Source organism: Diplotaxodon limnothrissa, linkage group LG22 (genome assembly GCF_057381915.1).
Source record: "Diplotaxodon limnothrissa isolate DT_005_m linkage group LG22, D_limnothrissa_male_GT1.1, whole genome shotgun sequence".
In the NCBI taxonomy this organism is placed as follows: domain Eukaryota; kingdom Metazoa; phylum Chordata; class Actinopteri; order Cichliformes; family Cichlidae; genus Diplotaxodon; species Diplotaxodon limnothrissa.
In genome coordinates this window covers 5,042,513-5,064,394 of record NC_140616.1, presented here as the reverse complement: position 1 = coordinate 5,064,394, position 21,882 = coordinate 5,042,513, and the positions used below count along the sequence as shown (strand labels likewise).

The following is a 21,882-nucleotide window of genomic DNA, read 5'->3' as shown; positions in this document are numbered from 1 at the left end:
GAGCGAAATAATCAAAGATATTTGCACTGACAGAAACAGTGCACGTAAGATCAAAATGGACTGTATGTGGGGATGGGTTTGATATCTGTAGTTAATGAATGTACCTGGCAAAACTGAGTATAAAAATTCCTTTTTAACAGCAAGAAAATTTCAGCAGAACTAAAATCCGGGAGGATAATCATCTGCTCGACCAGTTTGGGTGTAACAGGAAAATGTAGAGAGAAAAGATAAGCTGGGGAAGATTAGAGATCCCAGACAGCAGACTCCATTGCCATGATGTCAGTATTACGCAAGATTGTAGTTAATATATTAGGCTCCTCACCGTCTCTTCTCCCCTTTGGTTTTCTTTCTTTCTCTCCCCCTCTTTCTTTCATTCTTTCCCCCTGTCCTATAAAAAAAAAAAAAAAAAAAAAAGAACCATTAATCACACAGACAGAAATAAAATGCAGCCAGACATCCTTTCCGTAGTACTAAGAGAGGGGCAAAACTGAAGAGTGAAGGTCTGAATGAACTACTTCATATGCTAACATCCAAGTAGTAATGTTCAGTATATATTTTTCTTTTCTTTGTCTGACGTAAGTGAATTATCTATTATCTGGTCTGATCATCATCGGGATCATGAGCTAGCTTATGGATAACATGCTGAATCATTTGTAAATAGGCATTTTTTCTTGCCTTTTCATACAGTGTTTGATGCCCTAAATCAGACCTAAATCCATACAATCTGCAGACTGGATTTCTCTGACTGAAGTGGTGCTATTTAATGCAATCACATGATATTACAGCATTCAAACCAAATCTGTTTCCCCTCCCCCAACTGCTGTCAACTGTTTTGCCGATGAGATTAAATACATTTAAAATAAATACATTGCCATCATCATTATTTAGACTGAATAATCTTGTGTTTATTTTGGGAAAACATCCCCAAAACATTGCTTTGCATTCCTTTAAGAAATGTATTTAGACAAAGGTTTTGGGCATATTTATTCATGGGATAGAGATGAGAAATCTTTGAGGTGTTGTTGCAGCATTGCTAAGCTGCAAAGCTCTGAACTTTTTTTGCTCTCTGTAGAACACACAACTAATGATTTGTGTTGTTTTGCCAGCAGCACACTGTGCTCCAGATTAGTACTCCTCACAAAGTCATTGAAACTACAGCATATTACACTGATTGTTGTGTTATAATTTTTATAGATTTTTTTTCACTTGTTCAGTTCAGTCTTTTGACAGTTAACATTTGTTTTGATCTCATGGCAGAGTCACACTGTTATGTTGTACTGCTGCTCGTTGATCTTTCAGAAAGATATGGATCACGGAGTCTGTCTTGTCGACACGCAAGAGCCTTCTCTGTCTCGTTCTTCACCCATCCACTTTACTCCTTATGGTTTGAAAATGTCATTTATTGCAGGCTCTGATTATAATTTCTGAATTTTAGCTTGGTTTCTGAAGATACTGTCCAGTATGTGTTAATTTTATGCAGGGTAAACACAGAGATTGGGCTATATATGTGAGGAAACTGGTGTGAAATCAACATATCTGCAAACACAACTCCCCTGGAGCCTTTCTGTGATCAATTATTTATGTACTGAAGAGAGCCAAGAAACTATATTTAAAGATCAACTTCTTTGCATTTTTTCGCAGTTTTTTATCTTTAAAGGAAAAGAAAGAAAAAGAGAAAAAAAAAGAAAAGAAGAGAAAAATAGAAAAAAAAAAAAAAAAAAAAGTTAATATATTGGGCATAGTTTGTGCATTGCAGCATGACATCAGGATCAATATGTTGCTGAAGCATAGGCTGGATGTAGGGAATAGAGGGAGAGGTCTGATGGAAGTGAGGAGACAGGTGTGGCCTCTGTGAGTTTTCAGTTAGTTGTTAATTGTCTATTGATAACAGAGCGTGAACCTGTTAACAGAGGAAAAAGTACTCAGGTCTCTGTTGTCTTCAAGCTGCTTCTCTTGGCTTTGACTGTGACTTTGTTAATGCTAGATCATAAAGTTAATAAAGTCCTTGATCTGTTGTGACCCATTGTTGGGTCTAAACTCAGACCCCGCTGTCTCTAAGACTTATTCCCATGAAAGAAAAGCAAGGCAACAACGTTCGATTTCTTGCGCAAGGGAGGCCTTCCATCTGTGACCAGCACGTTGAAATGACCACAATGGTGGCCTCCTCTCGCCGCCTTTTATTGACAAACTTCAAACAATAGTTTACAAAACACCTCCCCTTGCAACCCCCCTTTGGTTACAAAGACAAGGCACTGTATGTAAATGACATACACTGAGTGTGTATGTGTGTGTTATGTGAGAATGTGTGTGTGTGTGTGTGTGTGTGTGTGTTATGTGAGAATGTGTGTGTGTGTGTGTGTGTGTGTGTGTGTGTGTGTGTGTGTGTGTGTGTGTGTGTGTGTGTGTGTGTGAAACCTCCTGCTGACCAAAGGGTCATAAAACCTATAAGCAGGAACAACATCCTTGGTCATCAAGAGGGTAGTCTTCCCCCACACCCAATGTATGGTTTACCAAAGATAACACAGTGAAACCATACAAAGGGTAGGAAGCTCTACCAAACATCAAACAGATCTTCAAGTTAGGATGTATCTACAATAAAACCTCCCCCAGCACAGAGTGGCTGGAGAGGTGGTCAGGATCAAAGGAATGGCTTTGATCCTACTGCTTAAACTAAGACTGTACAAATTTAAGAAACACAATGGCAACATTCAATAATTAGACTTAACATTTCCCTCCTTTTTGTCATTGTATACTTAAATTTCTTATAACTTATGCACCCTTTGTTCAGACAGTGTCAGTGTAGATTTCATTCATGCACAGTAAACTACATCCTATACATAAGCAAATCAGTATCAACAGTTCAAAAACAGGAATTAATATTTTCAAAAGAAGATGCCACCAAGGACCAGACGGTAACCAAGCTATCCAGCCTTGTGGCGGATCTACTCCTGTCGTGCAATTCATTATGTATTTCTTCAAGTAAACAACTGAATGTCAAAGGTCAAACAAGAAGAATCATCATTCTCAAAAATCATATGTCACTACAATCCAACTGTATACAGACATAGGTATTTAAACGCATCAGTTGACTTTATTGTTTGTCCATGTGGCTCTCAGCTAACTTCAAAGCTGCAGCAAGTCAACACCCTTCTTTATTGACTCCTATCAACCCCCCAAATCTTCTCACTGTAGGCATCCTGTGGGGGTTAGAGTCAACTGGTGAATTATCTGCAGTGGCGTGCACAGACATTTTGGGGGGCAAGTGCTCCAGGGGGAAAAAAGGGCACTTTTTGCATATGTGGAAAACCAGCCACACATTAGCAGAAAACCACTGTTTCTGGAATGATCTCCCCTCAGTTTTTGGGTAAGGTATATCAGGCTGACATGGGCCCACATTGCAGCACATTGAAACGTATCTGTCATTGCGCTTTATTTTAAATGTATGGATGTGTGTTGGATCTGTTGGGTATTGTAAAGCTGCTAACTTTGACATTATGTGATCGATCTGTTCTTCCTCATTGTGGTCTTCAGAGAGCACTACATCAGTGTCTGTAGGCCTAACTGAACCTGTTGCTGCATTGGTCGCGGCTTCATCTGTTTCTATATCTCCCTCTTCTGCTATGCTGGTAGATGGCATAGAGCTGCTTCCCTGCTGTGACTGACTACAATGGAACAATAATAATAATAGTAGTATTATTATTTATCATAATAATAAGCTTAAACAGATAGTTTTAATAATAACCCATACTGCAAGTCTTGTAACATAGAAATAACTTTCGTAGGTACAAAATAATAGTTAGCTCAATGCCTGCTGATTAAGTTCATTAAAAACTAAGTGTGAACAGCTTTTAAGATTTTCCAATAGAATTAACTGCAAGGAGCAGGTTACATTAAAACATTAAAATAGAACCTGACTCTGCCCTTGACTCTGACCTTTCATCTTCATTTTCCTTTGCTTTCATCCAAGAGAGCAGAGAACTGCTTCCCTGGGCTGCCTGTTGTAGATCCCTTTCTTTCTCCTTTCTCAGCCTCTCTTTCCTAGGCATTATGCTTGCTGAAATTAGTAAATAAATAGACCAAAATGTATGAGAACGAATAAGACTGACTGTGGTCATTACAAGAACAGGTCAGAATGGTCGTTTTCACAGGCAATTGGGAACTGCCTATTTTTCCTTTAGCAAATTAATGTGTTAATGTTGCCAATATGTTACACCAAAAACAATTAACATGTCTAACCAGTGCTTCTCAAAACTTTTAACATGCACCACCCCCAACACCGTACCCTTCAAACTACCAATAACAACGTCACTGTTCTGTCACAATCAGGTCACAACACAGTGCGTAAATGTCTGCGAGCATCGCTGAGTCAGTAACAACCAGTTAGGCTAAAGACTGCATCTTTAGACAGTTGGACGGTGTTCTAACTTTCTCACAGGAGACACCTACTAAAGACAGTCAAAGACATTAATTTCAATCTTACCAAAGTAGGACAGTAGTTGACGTTAGTTATGGAAAGGCTAATCCACAAAAACGGAGAAACGTCCATAATTCTATTATTCATAATCATGTCAAGGTTTTAGGTTTTTCTGCAGTTCCATCTCTAAAAAGTGTGATGTCTTCCCGTCACTGACTTCAGTTTGAAAACTTTGTATTTATTCACAGATTTCCGTGAGATCATCCTAAAATTTGTAACGAAAAATGGGCTCAAAAGAGCCCTCTGCCTAACGGCATGTAGCCTATAGCATAACGTGATATTTTCAATAGTGTATGCAAAAAGGTCGGAATTGATGGAGAGTGGGGTTGCCTAAATGGTTTAGGTTACATTTTAAATGTGTCGTTTTTTTGTTTATCCATATGGATGGATGGAGGGGGCAAGCTGGCAAAGTTTGTCATGTGCAGTTTCTGACAGGCTACTTCACAACAAAACAATTGCAGGTTGGTCTTAGAGGGCAAACAGAATAATTTCACTCGATTCATGGGTTACCTGACTGGTTGGGAAGGGAAAGAGCTGCCGTGTTGTCCGCCGTGGCTCCCAGTCGCTATAGTTAGCCTACTATGCCTACTCCAAGTAGTCCTATGTCATGCCGCTGCTACACGCCTCACAACAAATGAACTGCAAGCGTGTTCACGTGACACGGTGACAGTGAAAAAGCTACAGGGTTCGGGTGTCTTTGAAGAAGGGGCACAAATCAAGCCATTATTTTCACACCTTTTTAAATCGCGCAGCTTTAAAAAAAAAATCACGTCTTTCAAAAGGGCACTTTTTTTGGACTGAGGGCAAAAGGGCAAGTGCTTCAGCACCACCTCGTCTCTATCTGTGCACGCCAGTGATTATCTGCATTTACAACTCTTCTCCTGTCCTGTTGTCACCACAGAAAAAGCTTTGTAAAGGAAATTGGATCAAGGTGTTTTGATCTTCTTGGCTCAAAACTTCAAGTGTTCATGATGTAAATGTAGACAAAAGGCTTCTCTGTTTACATCCTTCTTGCAAAAGACAAAAGAATAGGTGATGTTGCCATGTTCCATGGTTAATCTCCAACTTGGGCTAATCCATTGTCCTTCATACACATAGGCAATTGGCCTGTTTCCAGTTCGTTTAACTGTATAATGTCCTGCAACAAGTCATATTCTTTGAGTCAGACGAGCAGGTCTGTCTCACCAGAGCAGTTCACCTTCCCAGCTACTGGTGAATCAACCTTCCATTCAGGTTCAGAGCAGTTGAAAAGTTGGCAGTGTTCCTGGATGTGTTGCCAAAGCAACCAAACAAACTGTCTTGCTCTCAGTGATGCTATAGGGCCACAGTCCAGAAGAATGTGTAGCCAGTGGCATCACAAGCATAACCATTGGTCTCGTTGTTTATGTGAGCGGTTGTGTTCATAAACTGCCACCAGTAGTTGTTGAAAACCCATGCGGGTACTGGGTGTGGTTTGCTCTGTTCCGGTGCGTTCCCTGTCATCCCACTCAGGGTCCACAGGCACAAGAAGATGCACAGCACATTCCCAGCCATTCTAATGAGTACCTGTGGCTCAGTTGGTTTCTTCACCGGATTGAGACGAGGGGCCCTGGAGGCTTTCCCCCCCCTTTGTTCCCGGTCTTCCTGCCACTTACTCCGAGCTGGCCTGGATGTGTGTCACCTTCTTGCAGTGCGCTTGATATATCCAAGTGTTCCTTCCAGCAATCTTCACTGCTGTGGTCGTCATCAGCAGCATCCGATATGGACCTTCCATCGTGGACTGGGCCAGCACTTCCTCTCCATGGCCTTATCATCATCCGATCTCCAGACTTCAGGCTCTGCTCCTGCGGAGAAACAGAATCATCTGGCAGATCATTTGTTCTCATGACTACTTTACTTTTAAACATTTTCAAGCATCTAATCTGCTAATATGCTCTCTCTTCTGCTTTTCTATCATCACTACAGAAGACTGGAACTCTAAATAGAATAGAATAGAATAGAATAGAATTCAACTTTATTGTCATTGCACATGCACAGGTACAGGGCAACGAAATGCAGTTTGCATCCATCCAGAAGTGCTTTAGTGATATAGATATATTACAATATATATTAGCAATAATATAGATATGTGAGTATATTACAGAAATGGGTCTATTATGGTATGTTATAATGTACACGGTATGAAGTATGTTGTGAATATTCTATAACTATAAGTATGTACAGGCTGTAGTGAGTACAAGCTATGTACAGGATATGGACAGGATATAAATATGAAAAACTATACAGAATATGAAATAAATAACTTTACAGAATCTGGGATATACAGCTATACAGAAATGGGAACTATGCAAGTTGTAAACAGCTGTAGGATTAAAGATTATCGAATGTACAGAATGATTATTTACACAGAGCTATACAGTAGTGCAGTTAAGATAAGTGAGGGTGTAGATAGTTTCTACAGAGGCTATATAAAGTGCTAGTGGTTGTGAGTGGTGGTTCAGTCCATGTTATTATTGTGTTTGAGGGTACAGTTGTCCATTGTGGGTGTGTGTATGTTCAGTCCATGAGTTTAACGTGGGTCAGATGTCAGGAGGCAGAGTTCAGGAGTCTGACAGCTGTGGGGAAGAAGCTGTTCCGGTACCTGGTGGTCTTAGTCCGGAGGCTCCTGTAGCGCCTCCCAGAGGGCAGGAGGGTGAAGAGTCCATGTGATGGGTGACTGGGGTCTTTGATGATTTTCCCAGCCCTTTTCAGACACCGCTTCCTGTAGATGTCTTTAATGGCAGGAAGTGGTGCTCCGGCGATGCGCTGGGCAGTTTTCACGACCCTCTGCAACGCCTTCCGGTCCGAGGCAGAGCAGTTCCCGTACCAGACTGTTATACAGTTGGTCAGGATGCTCTCGATGGTGCAGCGATAGAAGTTCACCAGGATGTCTGAGGACAGGTGGTTCTTCCTCAGAGTCCTCAAGAAGAAGAGGCGCTGGTGAGCCTTCTTGACCAGCTTGGAGCAGTTGGTCGTCCAGGTGAGATCCTCGGAGATGTGGACTCCCAGGAACTTGAAGCTGCTCACACGCTCCACAGCCGTCCCCTTAATGTGGATGGGTGGATGTGGGTCAGCATTCCTCCTGTAGTCCACGATGAGCTCCTTGGTCTTCTCGGTGTTAAGCAGCAGGTTGTTTCTGTCGCACCACTCAGCCAGACGATCCACCTCCTCCCTGTAGGCGGCCTCATCGTTGTCACTGATGAGGCCAATCACCGTGGTGTCATCTGCAAACTTAATGATGGTGTTGGAACCATCAGCAGGTCTGCAGTCGTGGGTGAAGAGGGAGTAGAGGAAAGGGCTCATCACACAGCCTTGTGGTACACCGGTGTTCATCGTGATTGTAGATGAGCAGCGGTTATCCAGCCGGACATGTTGGGGGCGGTTGGTCAGGAAGTCCAGTAACCATTTGCAGATGAGGGAACTGATACCCAGGTCTGTCAGTTTCCTGATGAGTTGTGAGGGGTGGATTGTATTGAATGCTGAACTGAAGTCTATAAACAGCATTCTGGCGTAGGTGTTGTTGTTGTCCAGGTGTGAGAGGACAGAGTGCATTGCGATGGAGACTGCATCCTCTGTGCTCCTGTTCCGGCGGTATGCGAATTGGTGGGGGTCCAGGGTGGGGGGGAGACAGGATTTGAAGTGTGCTAGGACCAGTCGCTCTAAGCACTTAGTGATGATGGGGGTGAGTGCTACTGGGCGGTAATCATTGAGGCAAGATGGGTTGGAGTTTTTGGGTATCGGGACGATGGAGGTGGATTTGAAGCAGGCCGGTACCACAGCGTGGGCCAAGGACAGATTGAATATGTCTGTGAGCACTCCTGCAAGCTCCCCAGAACACGCTCTGAGAACACGCCCGGGGATGCCATCAGGGCCTGCAGCCTTGTGGACATTGATCCTGCTCAGCACCGCTCCTACATCGGTGGGGGAGAGAGTCATAGGTTGGTGGTCTGGCGTCATGTCTGCTTTGGTTGTGGTTGTGGGGTTCCCTCGCTCAAAACGAGCATAAAAGTTGTTGAGCTCGTTGAGGAAGGAGACATCAGAGGATGCGGGGGAGGGTTTGGTGGTCCTGTAGTCTGTGATGGTCTGGAGTCCTTGCCACATGCGTCGGGGGTTGGAGTTGGAGAAGTGTTCTTCTACCTTCTTTTTGTAATGGTGTTTGGCTTTTTTGATGCCCTTCTTTAGATTAGCCCTGGCTGTACTGTAGGCGTGTGCATCTCCTGACCTAAAGGCAGTGTTGCGGGCCTTCAGGAGGAGACGAACATCCCGGTTCATCCAAGGCTTCTGGTTGGGGTACATGGTGATCCGTTTCTGGGTGGTGACACTGTCTGTGGTTTTGGAGATGTAATCCAGTACAGATGAGGCGTACTGGTCCAGGTCTGTGTGGGTGAACATATTCCAGTCTGTGTTTTTAAATCTGTCCTGGAGCACTGCGTCTGTCCCCTCTGGCCACACTTTAATTGTCCTCACAGCAGGTTTCACACGTTGGATGAGTGGTGAATACCGAGGTGTGAGGAACAGGGAGAGATGGTCCGATTGTCCAATGTGGGGGAGGGGTGTGGCTTTGTAGGCTCCAGCCAGGTTGGAATACACATGGTCTAAAGTCTTGTCTCCTCTGGTGTGGCAGGAGACATGTTGGTGGAATCTGGGGAGGACTGTCTTTAAGTTGGTGTGGTTGAAGTCGCCAGCAACAATAAAAGCAGCCTCGGGGTGTTTATTCTGGTGTTTGTTAATGGCTGCAGAAAGTTCTTTCATGGCCAACCTAGCATTAGCGTCGGGGGGTATATACACGGCAGTGAGTATGATCGAAGTGAATTCTCTGGGGAGATAATAAGGTCTGCATTTGACCATTAAAAACTCCGCATTAGGTGAGCAGTGACTCTCAGTAGTAGTGGAGTTCATGCACCAAGCATTGTTAATATAAATGCACAAACCTCCACCTCTGGTCTTGCCGGAGTCATCTGCTAGCCTGTCGGCTCGGTGTGTGTGGCGTCCTGCTAACTCGATAGCATTGTCCGGGCAGCTGTTGTTCAGCCATGTTTCGGTGAAAAACATGACATTTGAGTCCATAATCCGTCTGTTGTTAGTGATGGAGAGCCGTATCTCATCCATTTTGTTTGCCAGAGAACGGACATTGGCGAGAAAAATACTGGGTAAAGGCAGCCGGTGTGGTGTTAGCTTTAGCTTAGCCCGTAGCCCTCCGCGCCTACCTCGCCTTTGTTTACGATCTCGGCACCGTCTGCGTGCACTTCCGCCCAGCCGGGGAGAGTGGGCAGCCTCCGGTGTTCTGGAGATCTCTGGGATGAGTCGGAGATCGGCGATAAAACTGTTGGAGTTGTGAGTCCAGATGTCCAGAAGCTCTTGTCTGCTGTAGGTCAGCAACGCACAGCAATTCTGGACGAATAATCCGGTTAAAAGTAGATAAAAAACCGCTAAATAGCAGATTCTGGAGAGACACTGAGCCTCGCGTTGTTCACGCGCCGCCATCTTGGTGTCACGGCGGGGTGCGCCGATGTGTGCGGAAACAGGACCCAAAAGCAGATGATGACGAGGAATAGTAATGATTAACAGAAAAGTGAACCTTTATTGCGATGACGGCAGGAAATGAACCAAGAGACCAAAGCAAACAGGCAAAACACTAAGAAACAAAACACTGAACTGACAAAACACTAAGAAACAAAACACTAAAGGTACTAAGACCAAAAACTATAACTATGACCGAGGTGGAAAAATAAACAGGCTATGACTATGACTCTGGTGAGAATAAACAGACGAACTGACAATGGCATGAAGAAAACAAAAGGCTTAAATACAGACATGAGGTGATCAGGGGAAGTGGCGACACATGGGGGAAAACAGCTGACAGACATAAACCTAATGACAGGACCAGGAGAGGAAAGCTAAATACAATGAACAAAGAACACATGACATTGTCAGAATAAAACAGGAAATGACAACACAACTTAACAGACCTAATACGTGATGAAATAAATAGAAAACCCCAAAACATAGAAAACCCAGGAACAATAACTGCCTAAACTAAAGGCAAATAGGAAATAACACAAACTAATAACATATCAAAAAATACAAAGAAAACTCAGAGTGCTGGGTCGGAGACCCAGCCTGTGACAGAGCCCCCCCCTTAAGGGCGGATTCCAGACGCCCTAAAACCTCGAAAAACAAAACCAAAAACAACCCACCAAGGGCGGGCGGTGGGGGTCCAGGACGGAGGGCCAGAAACAAGGCCAAAAAAAACCAAAAACAAAACGTCCATCAAAATCACAGGAGCGCAGGGAACAGTTCATGACTCCTCAGGGGGCCGACCCGGAGGGTGACGGTCCAGAAAATCATAGTTCATGTGATCAGGGGGCCGGCCCGGAGGCCGACGGCACAGAAGTCCATGGTCGAACAGTTCCGGGGGCCGTCCGTGCGGACGGCAATGGTGGCGACATGGAAACCGTTCAGGGGGCCGACCGTGCGGACGGCAAAGGTGGCGACATGGAAACCGTTCAGGGGGCCGACCGTGCGGACGGCAACGGCGTAGAAACAGTTCAGGTGGCCGGCCGTGCGGAAGGCGGCGGCGGCGCCCAAGTGTCAGGCGTACCGGCCGAGGCTTGGAGGGCACAGGACCAGGTGACGCTAAAGCACAGGCAGAGGCCGGACCAGGTGACGCTGAAGCACAGGCAGAGGCCGGACCAGGCGTAGCAGAAGCACAGGCAGAGGCCGGACCAGGCGTAGCAGAAGCACAGGCAGAGGCCGGACCAGGCGTAGCAGAAGCACAGGCAGAGGCCGGACCAGGCGTGGCTGAAGACTCTGACGAGGCCGGACCAGGCGTGGCTGAAGACTCTGACGAGGCCGGACCAGGCGAGGCTGAAGACTCTGACGAGGCCGGACCAGGCGAGGACGAAGACTCTGACGAGGCCGGACCAGGCGAGGACGAAGACTCTGAGGCTGAAGCCGAGGCCGGACCAGGCGAGGACGAAGACTCTGAGGCTGAAGCCGAGGCCGGACCAGGCGAGGACGAAGACTCTGAGGCTGCGGCTGACGAAGCACAGGCTGGAGCTGCGGCTGACGAAGCACAGGCTGGAGCTGCGGCTGACGAAGCACAGGCTGGAGCTGCGGCTGACGAAGCACAGGCTGGAGCTGGTCCTGGCGTAGCAGAGGCAGAACCAGGTGACAGTGAGGCAGCCACAGGTGGTGAAGCAGAAGGTGGCCAGACGGGCTCCTCAGGCCCTCCAGCTGACGAAGCATGAGGCTGAACGGGCTCCTCGGGCCCGCCAGCAGACGTGGCGTGAGGCTGGACGGGCTCCTCGGGCCCGCCAGCAGACGTGGCGTGAGGCTGGACATGGCGAGGCTGATGTGGTTCTCCTGAACCTTCAGCAGACGAAACATGAAGCTGGCTGGGTTCTCCCGAACCTCCAGCAGACGAAACATGAAGCTGGCTGGGTTCTCCCGAACCTCCAGCAGACGAGACATGAAGCTGGCTGGGTTCTCCCGAACCTCCAGCAGACGAGACATGAAGCTGGCTGGGTTCTCCTGAACCTCCAGAAAATGAAGCATGAAGCTGGCTGGATTCTTCTGAACCTCCAGCAGACGAAGCATGAAGCTGGCTGGGTTCTCCTGAACCTCCAGCAAATGAAGCATGAAGCTGGCTGGGTTCTCCTGAACCTCCAGCAGACGAAACATGAGGCCGGACGGGCTCCCCGGGCCCTCCGGCTGACACTGAAATTGGCCGCACCAGCTGTACCTCCGTCTCTGGCTCCAGACCGGCCTGGATAGCAGTACCACAGCAGCTTAGCTGAGCCTGATGGCTAGCTTTTCCAGGGCAAACAGTCTCTGTATAGCCGGGCTCATTAACCGGAAAAGTAGTGTCAACTTCAACAACTTCCTGAGAGAAAACATGAGGAGCCAAAATGTAATCACTCACTTGCGTTTGTGATACGGAGCGTCGGTGGCGCGCACGCCGCTTTTTCTTAGGAGTGGAAGACGGCGGAGCGATGGGTGGAAGTCCCTGGTAACTCCGAGGTCCCCCGAGAGCCAGTCGAGTTCCCCGGAAAGAGTGCTCGTGCTCCGGAATGAGCCACGGCTTCCACCGGAGCTCCTCCTCCAAGAGAGCGCAGAATATAGACTGGCGCTCGTCGTCGTCCAAGTCTATGGTGTGCGGCGCTTCCTCGCGCTGAACTGTGACAGGAGTATGGCGAGACTGTGATGAGGGCGTGGAAACTGGTGAGCTGAGAGGTGGTGACGCTGCGGCGAATCTCAGCGAACCGACACGAACACACTCAGGTTCCGGAGGCAGCAATGGAGATGACTGATTGTGGGGTTGTTGTGACTGGTGGGTGCTGGAAGCCATTTCCTGACTCGACAGTCCCTGGGCCTGCAGCATCTCCTTTATCCTCGTAAAGGCATCAACGATGGCAGGTGAGTCCGGGAGCTGGAGAAGGCGGGGATCCCTCTCCATAATAGCTTCAGCAGCGTTGATCATTACTAGCTTGCTCTTCAAATCGGGCGCTGTAAAGAAGCGGTCGAGGATCGCTTGGATCCGAGCAGTCTCCTCCAGACACTCGGTGAGAGCAGAATCCGCTGGGTCCATGACTGGTCAGTTCGTTCTGTCACGGCGGGGTGCGCCGATGTGTGCGGAAACAGGACCCAAAAGCAGATGATGACGAGGAATAGTAATGATTAACAGAAAAGTGAACCTTTATTGCGATGACGGCAGGAAATGAACCAAGAGACCAAAGCAAACAGGCAAAACACTAAGAAACAAAACACTGAACTGACAAAACACTAAGAAACAAAACACTAAAGGTACTAAGACCAAAAACTATAACTATGACCGAGGTGGAAAAATAAACAGGCTATGACTATGACTCTGGTGAGAATAAACAGACGAACTGACAATGGCATGAAGAAAACAAAAGGCTTAAATACAGACATGAGGTGATCAGGGGAAGTGGCGACACATGGGGGAAAACAGCTGACAGACATAAACCTAATGACAGGACCAGGAGAGGAAAGCTAAATACAATGAACAAAGAACACATGACATTGTCAGAATAAAACAGGAAATGACAACACAACTTAACAGACCTAATACGTGATGAAATAAATAGAAAACCCCAAAACATAGAAAACCCAGGAACAATAACTGCCTAAACTAAAGGCAAATAGGAAATAACACAAACTAATAACATATCAAAAAATACAAAGAAAACTCAGAGTGCTGGGTCGGAGACCCAGCCTGTGACACTTGGAAAGAAAGCTCTAACATGTGTAATCTCAAAGAGTCAAACCATTCTCTGTTGGAGTAATCCTCATGTACTTATTCTATACAGTCTAACCATGTCCTGCCTGTCTTCCTAAATCTTAACTTTACTGCCTGCAAAAAGTTTTTTTTTTTTTTTTGAAGTATTTAATAATCCTAGAGTGAGTATAACGACTGCTCATCTCCCTCCTGTTTGAGACATGGTATAGCCAATGGCTCAAAATAGCAGCAGTCTTATACAAATTATTAGGCAGTACTGGTTTATCACACAGATAAAAAAAATCATCCTGCAAGCTCGCTCCCTCTGCAAGTCACAACTGTTTTCCTGCTGTAGGTGAGTGGGCCTGCATGTCTGCTGATGCTGTACTGATAAAAGGTTAACACCATGTTTAACTACAGCTGCCTCGTTTGTGATCTTATCTGCAAAAACTTTCCCTAATGCAACTGGATCTTTCCCTCACATGTGTGCTGCACATTTACAAACGGCAATTCCACTGGTTAATAACACTGCATCCAGCAGATTTTGCAAGAGTTTGGTGTGTTCTACAGGTTTCCCTGTAGAAGTTGTCACACCTCGTCTCACTCACTGCACTACAAAGAAATGTACAGTAGCAAATGTATACTGCCTATCAGTGTATATTGTCTCTCTACAGCTTTACACGCTTCCGTTAAAGCTAGCATCTCTGCTGCTCAAGCAAATATGAAACATGCTAGTTGTCCTACACAGATAACTCTCTCTCACTGTCTGCTACAGTAAAACCTGTTCTAGTCTGTCCCTCTGCTATTGTAAAACTCAAATCATCAACAAACCAAACCTTTCCCTCAACGAGTGGCACATCTATTAAGTCATCCCTCAGCTTACACGTCTTCTCCTCGCGCTCTCTACACTCATGAGAAGTGCCCTCCTCCGTTGGCAAAAAGGGTTTGACAGATTCAGAATTGTGCACCACTTTATGGTAATGTCAGGGGTTAAGACATTTGTTCACAAGTAAGAGAAATAAGACACTGCAGACCGACTCAGAGAGTTTAAGAACGTGCACACGGGTGAATGCCTCTGAGAAGACAGACACACCGAGAACAGGCTGCTTGCTTTATTTATAGGCCAAAATGGGTTACATAGCACTTCCTCTTTTAACGGAAAGGGGAGAGCTCAGGCATTGTCTCAGCTATCTAACCTCTGCACACAAACTGAAAAATAACGACACAGCAGTATATAATGCTTATCTGACATCACAGACACTGAAGTAAAGAATGCATCGTATATCATGTCTTGTCAAACATCTCAAACACTGAAGTAAGGAATGCATCGTGTTTTGTTTAACAATAGGCTTGGTTATGTGAAAATATATGAACACTTGATTATAAGGCACACTTGATTATATTGTATTTCATAAAAATCCTCTTACATTTCCCTCCTGATGTTAATATATTTCACAGGTTTTAATCAATGCATAGTCACATTTTCAACTTGCATGTCATTTAGTGAAAACATACATGATCATCAGTTAAAATTCATCTTCTTCAAGTTCAATCTCTGCGTGTGGTTCGTATTGGGGTAGGGAGACATATGCTAGTAGTTTTGTGGTGAACATATTGTTTACCATTCTGTGGACACAGGGCAATATGCATGTTGAGAATAAGCAAAGGAGTATGAGCAGTACTCCAACGAGTACTAGTCCTTTCATGAGCAACGTCTTCCATGACCCACTAAGAAGCCATGTGAGCCAGTCCTCTTTACCAGTGATGTAGTCCTGTCGTTGAGCTTGACTCAGTTGTCGCAGCACGTCCAGTGCGTCAGTCATATTGTTGGAGTGCACATTATCAGGAATGTATGTGCAGCAAGTCGTGTTGAAGAGCACACATAAGCCTCCTTTCTCGGCTAGTATCATGTCCAATGCGACTCGGTGTTGCATTATTGTGATGCGCACTGCATCGATTTCTTCATTCTGAGCCTTGTTGATCTTTGTTGAAGCATTCAGAAACAGTCCAAAACGATAGTCTAAAGTCTCTATTCATAGTGCGTGCTTTCCTACTCCGATCCAGGGAAACAAAGCGTGTGTTACCTTCTGGCTGTCGGTCCAGAGTTTGAAGTCATCTGGCACGTCAGTTCCCCAGATCGAGTCGTGAGCTTGCACGTCTGTAGTGCTCCTCTTGCGTCTCGTCTGATGTGGTTCCGCTGTAATTTTGAAGGTGTGGTCAGATACCAGAACAGGGGCGCAGAGTCCGGTGCTGTTTGGTGGTAGCATGAAATAGACTTTCTGGCCACACGCCCAGGCTGCACCCTGCACCCAGTATGTACCTGTTGATGAGCCGTTGCCATCCCAGTCTGGTGCCGTCAGGATCATGGAGCAGTTTCCATTTTGTCCTAATTTCTTCAGACCCTGGGGCGTACCTGTCTGGCCGGTTTCTCCTGTGAAGTTAAAACACACTGGGTGTTGTATGTCGGGTGGCAAGACAACTGAGAATGATTTCAGTTGTTTGTGGCTGACGTTTATATGCACCCAGTAGGCTGCGTCACAGGTGTAGTTTATGTTTGGGTACTGGTGGGTGCAGTTTGTTATGTTGTAGATTAGAGCCTTCACACTCTGTGGGACTATATATTGTGTAGTATTGTGGCATTTGTTGCTGGTTTGGTCCTTTATGGATCCGCCTATTACCATTACAGGTTTTCCTGGTGTTGAGCAGTTCCCGGTAATGGCCTTGTCGTATATGCAGAGGGCTTCAGCCTTGGTCGGGGGTTTTCCATATACCGTGGCATGGAGTGCTGTTGTAGGCAGATGTGAGCAGACGTAGCAGTTTGTGGCATTGCCTTCTCCGTGCACTCTGTCATGGACATACCTGTACCATGCATTGTTCAGCCACGGGTGGTTGTGTTCTTTGTCTATCTCCTTCAGGTGTGAGTTGTCATACGACCATTTTTTCTGCAGGTGGTGCTGTGGGTCTTCGTCCTTCCAGGTGAACATCAGTAGGCTCACTAGGAGCGCTATGCCAGCCACTATGAGGACAAATTTCTTCATGGTGACCTAGTACACCTAAAACCTCTGGTGAGTGGACTACCAGCAAAGTGAAGAGGCGGGATATACCCAATCAGCCCTTCCTCCACCGGTAGATCACCTAGAGATCCAGGGGAACCGGCGTCTAAACGTCTGGATTGTCACTCACTTTTTTACAGTGGCTTTTGGTGGATCCAGGACGGTCGTTCCACAATTTTACAGGCTGTGGGTGTGGTCAGGAGTACTTGGTATGGCCCTTCCCACCTTGGAGAGGCCCAGTTTTTCCTTTGGAGCACCTTGATCAGGATCCAGTCACCTGGGTTCAACCTGCAAGAGACTGGAGAAGATTACTCGGCAGTTGATTGCTTAGTATCACTTCTTTATTCTCAAACAGTTTTGTGATCCATTCTGCCATCGTTGTTTCTGCGGCAGATTTATTGATTGGCTCACTAGTTATTGGCAGAGGAAACGCTCTGCCATGTATGACCTCAAACGGAGTCAGACCACTTGCTCCTTGAGTTATTCTCATCCATAGCTTAACTAAGCTCAAACATTCAGGCCATGGTCTTTTAGTTTCTTCCATACATTTTCTTAATCTCTGTTTAATTCTGCCGTTAGTTCTTTCGACTAATCCTGCACTTTGTGGATGATAAGTACAATGGTGTTTTATGCTAAAACCTAAAGCTTCAGATATTTTACTTATTACTTCATTTACAAAATGTGTGCCATTGTCAGATCGTATTAACCCTTTAAGACCTACCATAGAACCAAGTCCGCCAGAGCTTATATTATATTTTTACATGCTGTGGAGCCATTTTTGGGAGCATTTCAAGTTGCTATACATCAATACAACCATTATAGCCCAGATTTTAATAATATGTATTCATTAAGTGCATAGTAATTACATAAATTGCAAAAAAGTGCAATAAACTACAAAAAAATTGAAAATCGTTTTTGCTTTTTTAACATATATTTGTAGTTAGAGAAATTTAAGAGGCTTATCCCTCAAAACTGTAAATACAAAAAAGTTGCACAAACTAGTTTCCCACCACAGGGAATTTATTTTGAGTGTCTTCATAGTTTTATTTTTGAAATACATCAATTTTTATACACTGCAGGAAAAACGAAAATAAATATTATACTGCAAATTTGCAAAAAAGCAGCATATGCATCAAAATAAACTATTTCCAGCAGTGCAATATGAGTCCTAAGCATCCCAGAAACGACACAGAAAGTCATAAAGTCAAAGATAACTTTTAAAAAGACCAGTATATGCCCTGAGGCCCTGATCATAAAAAAGACTACATTTCCGCGAAAATGACGTCACTTCCGGTTTCGGGCAGGTAATGGCGGAAATGCAAAAGTTCGCGCTGACGTCTATTCCAACGTAGGAAGTCTTATGAACAGCTGATCGGATTGGCAAAGCGTGTTTCTTGAATATTATGTTTTTGTTCCTGCAAGCGCTTTTTATGCAGTTTTTGCAAAGCTTTATGTGGAAGGAAACTGTGACCTAGGACAAGCTGATGGCATAAAATGTAAGTACAACTCCTCCGGTTTCATATGCAAAAAAAATTTTTGCGCTAGCTTACGTGGTTGCAGAGCTACTGGGATTTAAAAATAGTTACGCAAAACAGAGCGTGCCCGCTCCGATCGGCTGTAAAGGGTTAAACTTGGGATGCCATATGTTGGTATAAAATGGTTGCACAAACATTTTGCTACTGAAATTGCATCTGCTTTTTTCACTGGGTATATTTCTGGTCATTTGGAAAATACATCTATTATCACAAGTGCATATTTGGAGGATTGCGATTCGTTTAGTTCTATAAAATCCATGTGGATAGTGTGAAATGGGTGCGGTGGTTTAGGGAAACGCCCTCGCTTTGGTCTTAAATTTCCCTGTGCATTGTGTTTTTGGCAAACCATGCATGTTCTGATAAATTCTTTTGCTGAACTTTCAAAATTTATAGTGTAAAAGTGTGTATTGTATTGTTTATCTATACTATATCTCCCTCCTGTTGACACATGTATTTACTTCATGTGTCACTACAACCGCTGTCCTGTGTAACGACTCTGGTAATATTGGTTTTCCATCACAGACCATTAAGTCATCTTTCAGTTGTGCTCCACATTTCAGCCACTTGTTTTGTTCAGTGATTGTTGCAGCTTGTTGTTCGGTTTTTAGAACATTAGGTGGTATTTGTGGGCAGCAGTCGGATACTAGTAGCTCTGCCAATTGTTGTGCAGCCTGTTTTGCTGCTTGATCTGCAAAATTATTTCCTTTTGTGACAATAAAATTGTCTTTTTGATGTGCTGCACATTTGCGAAGTGCCAATTGTTCTGGCAAGGTGATCACTTCTAATAAGATTTTTAATAAGCTGCCGTGTTTCACTGGGTTACCCGTAGAGGTAACCATACCTCCGTTATGCCAAATGTTTGCTAAGTGATGCACTGCTGAAAGAACAAACTGGCTGTCAGTGTATATATTTATATTTTGGCCTGTGTGCAATTCATATGCACATATGACTGCTTACGTGCAGCTGACTCTTTTACTGTCTCTGCTGCGGCTACACAGGCTTACACATGCAGGCAGGCCTGATGCAACAGAGTCTAAATTTCACCGGGAATGTTAATGAGCATTGTTTTCCTCCAAACGCTTGTGTTATCGCAGCCTTCATATAACCTGCTCCTCTATCTACACGTAAGTAGAAAGGCTTATTATAGTCAGGCAGTGCTAAAACTGTATCTGTCTGTAATGCCTATTTTTAAATAACTGAATGCTTCTTCTTCTTTTTTCTATTTTTTTTTTCTTCTATAGATGCAACATTACACTTTCACTCAAGACATTTTTAGATGATGTCTAGTTTTTCAAAAAATTCACACATCTTACATATTTCAAACTTTGAAGTTTTTGTTTTGTGTATATATATATTTTCCTAAACTTTGCATTGTTCATAGCTCACAGTTCTAAAACTGGGCATTTGTAAATCATATGCCTAATCACTATGTGTCACCGTAATCCACAAGTATTGGCACAAATTTGTTTCCAAACCAACAAAATAATCCAAAAAACAAAAACAAAAAAAAAACATACATGAGTCAGGACAAAGAAAAATGCTGCCAGAAACAAAGCAGAAGTGTGAGGGGAAACTGAGCTCACAGACAGCTGCATGTGTTGGCTTTTAATAGCATGCAGCCTCTGCTCTAAAAAAACCAATAAATAAAAAATAAAAGAAAATGTGTAACATGCTCATCAACTTAGCGGTGTCCACACATTTAATTCAGCTTCATAATCCTGTAGGTTTAGTTATTATCTACAGGGTTTGGCTTATTAGTTGTTATTATAGATGTGCTCTGTATCTCAGTAATATTTATCTAGGATAAATGACAGGTTTTCAAGCAGGTTAAGTGCCTCTATGCACCTAATTGGTTTAGATATTGCTTTTATTTTCTTCATCTCATATTTCATTATACTGAGTTTGAGCAAACCTTAAGCTTGATGCAGACTACTTCATAACAATTGTCCATCTCACATCATACTGGCTAGGATACTTCTTTTCAATATTAATATTATATTTTTATTAATTATTATCATCTTTTTCTGTCTATATAATAACAATAGTATATTACAATATTTTATTAGTGTATATCACTATACTACTACTGAGCCAATTTAATAGTTAGGATCATCTTACTCAGCAAACAGATAATTTATAGTTCATCCAATCTGTACAATTAGCTTTTTCTCTGAACAGGTTTGTGCCTACTTTTAGACTGGTCTTCTGTTTGCCTCATCTCAGATCCAACCTTCAGTCACATTTATTCTCTCTGTTGCATGTCGAACCAAGTAAGGCAAGTTTATTTGTATAGCACAATTCAACAGCAAGGTGATTCAAAGTGCTTTACAGAGACATTAGAAACAAAAACAAATAAAAAGCATGATTTAAAATTGATTAAAACAAGCAAATAAACTAACTAACTAATTAACAAACAAACAAACAAAACAGTATATAAAATCAAAACAGATAAAATCAGAACAGTAGATAAAATCAGTAGTTAAATGTAAGTTTTGAAATTTAAGCTTAAAAGTGTGGATTTGGTGCTTTATTCAAATGCAGCTGAGAACAGGTGAGTCTTCAACCTGGATTTAAATAAACTGAGTGTTTCAGCTGATCTGAGGCTTTCTGGGAGTTTGTTCCAGATATAAGGAGCATAAAAGCTGAATGCAGCTTCTCCGTGTCTGGTTCTGACTCTGGGAACTGATAAAAGACCGGATCCAGATGACCTGAGGGATCTGGAAGGTTCATACTGGGTCAGGAGGTCATTGATGTATTTTGGTCCTAAACCATTCAGAGCTTTATAGACCAGCATCAGAACTTTAAAGTCTATCCTCTGACGGACAGGCAGCCAGTGTAAAGTAGTTTATTATTATATTTTATTTTGTATCCATCAAGGACTGTGAATGAGCTGCAGTCTCACCCACTTCCAGGATGGAAACATTTATCTTTTCACACACTTTCCTTGGCTGTACAATGATACAGCCTTAATCTACCTTATGCATCTCTCTTTTTTATAGAAAAGGTCTTCATATAAATGATTTCCTTTTATTTATTTCATACAATCTGGGCATGATGGGTCATAAATGCACTGATATTTGCAGCCACGGCCACTATCTCTATGTGACATAAAAAGGGGATCGGTTAGATGCTGTTTTGTCACATGTCCTGAGGCTGATTTCACAATTATAGTGTTTTTTGAAAATGTTACATTTGGGACTTCTACAGTTAAAACAGTTTTACAAGCTCCTGTGTCTCAAAACATTTTTTAACGGCACACCGTTCACATATATTACAACTGTTGGTTTGGCTTCTGACCCTAGCAGCAGTTGTTCTATATTGTAAACTTCCGCTTCATCTGTTTCACTTCCTTCCTCTCGTACTAGTCATTCATCACGTCTTCTACGTCTGTCATCATCACTTTGAAAAGATGCCATTCTGCTAGACGTTTTGCTTTTTTCTTCTGACTTTTTTCCACATATAGCTCTTTTTGCAAAGCGGTTTTTAAAGCATTTATTGAATCAGGGGTGCATTTGCCTTGCCAAGCTGGACAATATATTTTATGTAGATTTCTCCACCTTT

At 43.9% G+C, this 21,882-nt stretch overlaps 1 protein-coding gene across 1 annotated transcript; it reads right to left on the bottom strand.

Annotated features, from left to right (window-relative positions):
* Nucleotides 1-15,126: 15,126 nt before the first annotated feature.
* On the bottom strand, nt 15,127-19,574 carry LOC146609250 (uncharacterized). The gene is made up of 2 exons (XM_085346660.1): nt 18,418-19,574; nt 15,127-17,494 (listed from the first exon to the last, which is right to left on the bottom strand). Exon 2 carries the CDS (start codon nt 16,769-16,771, stop codon nt 15,767-15,769), a length of 1,005 nt encoding a protein of 334 aa, XP_085202786.1. The 5' UTR covers nt 16,772-17,494; nt 18,418-19,574; the 3' UTR covers nt 15,127-15,766.
* Nucleotides 19,575-21,882: the final 2,308 nt, after the last annotated feature.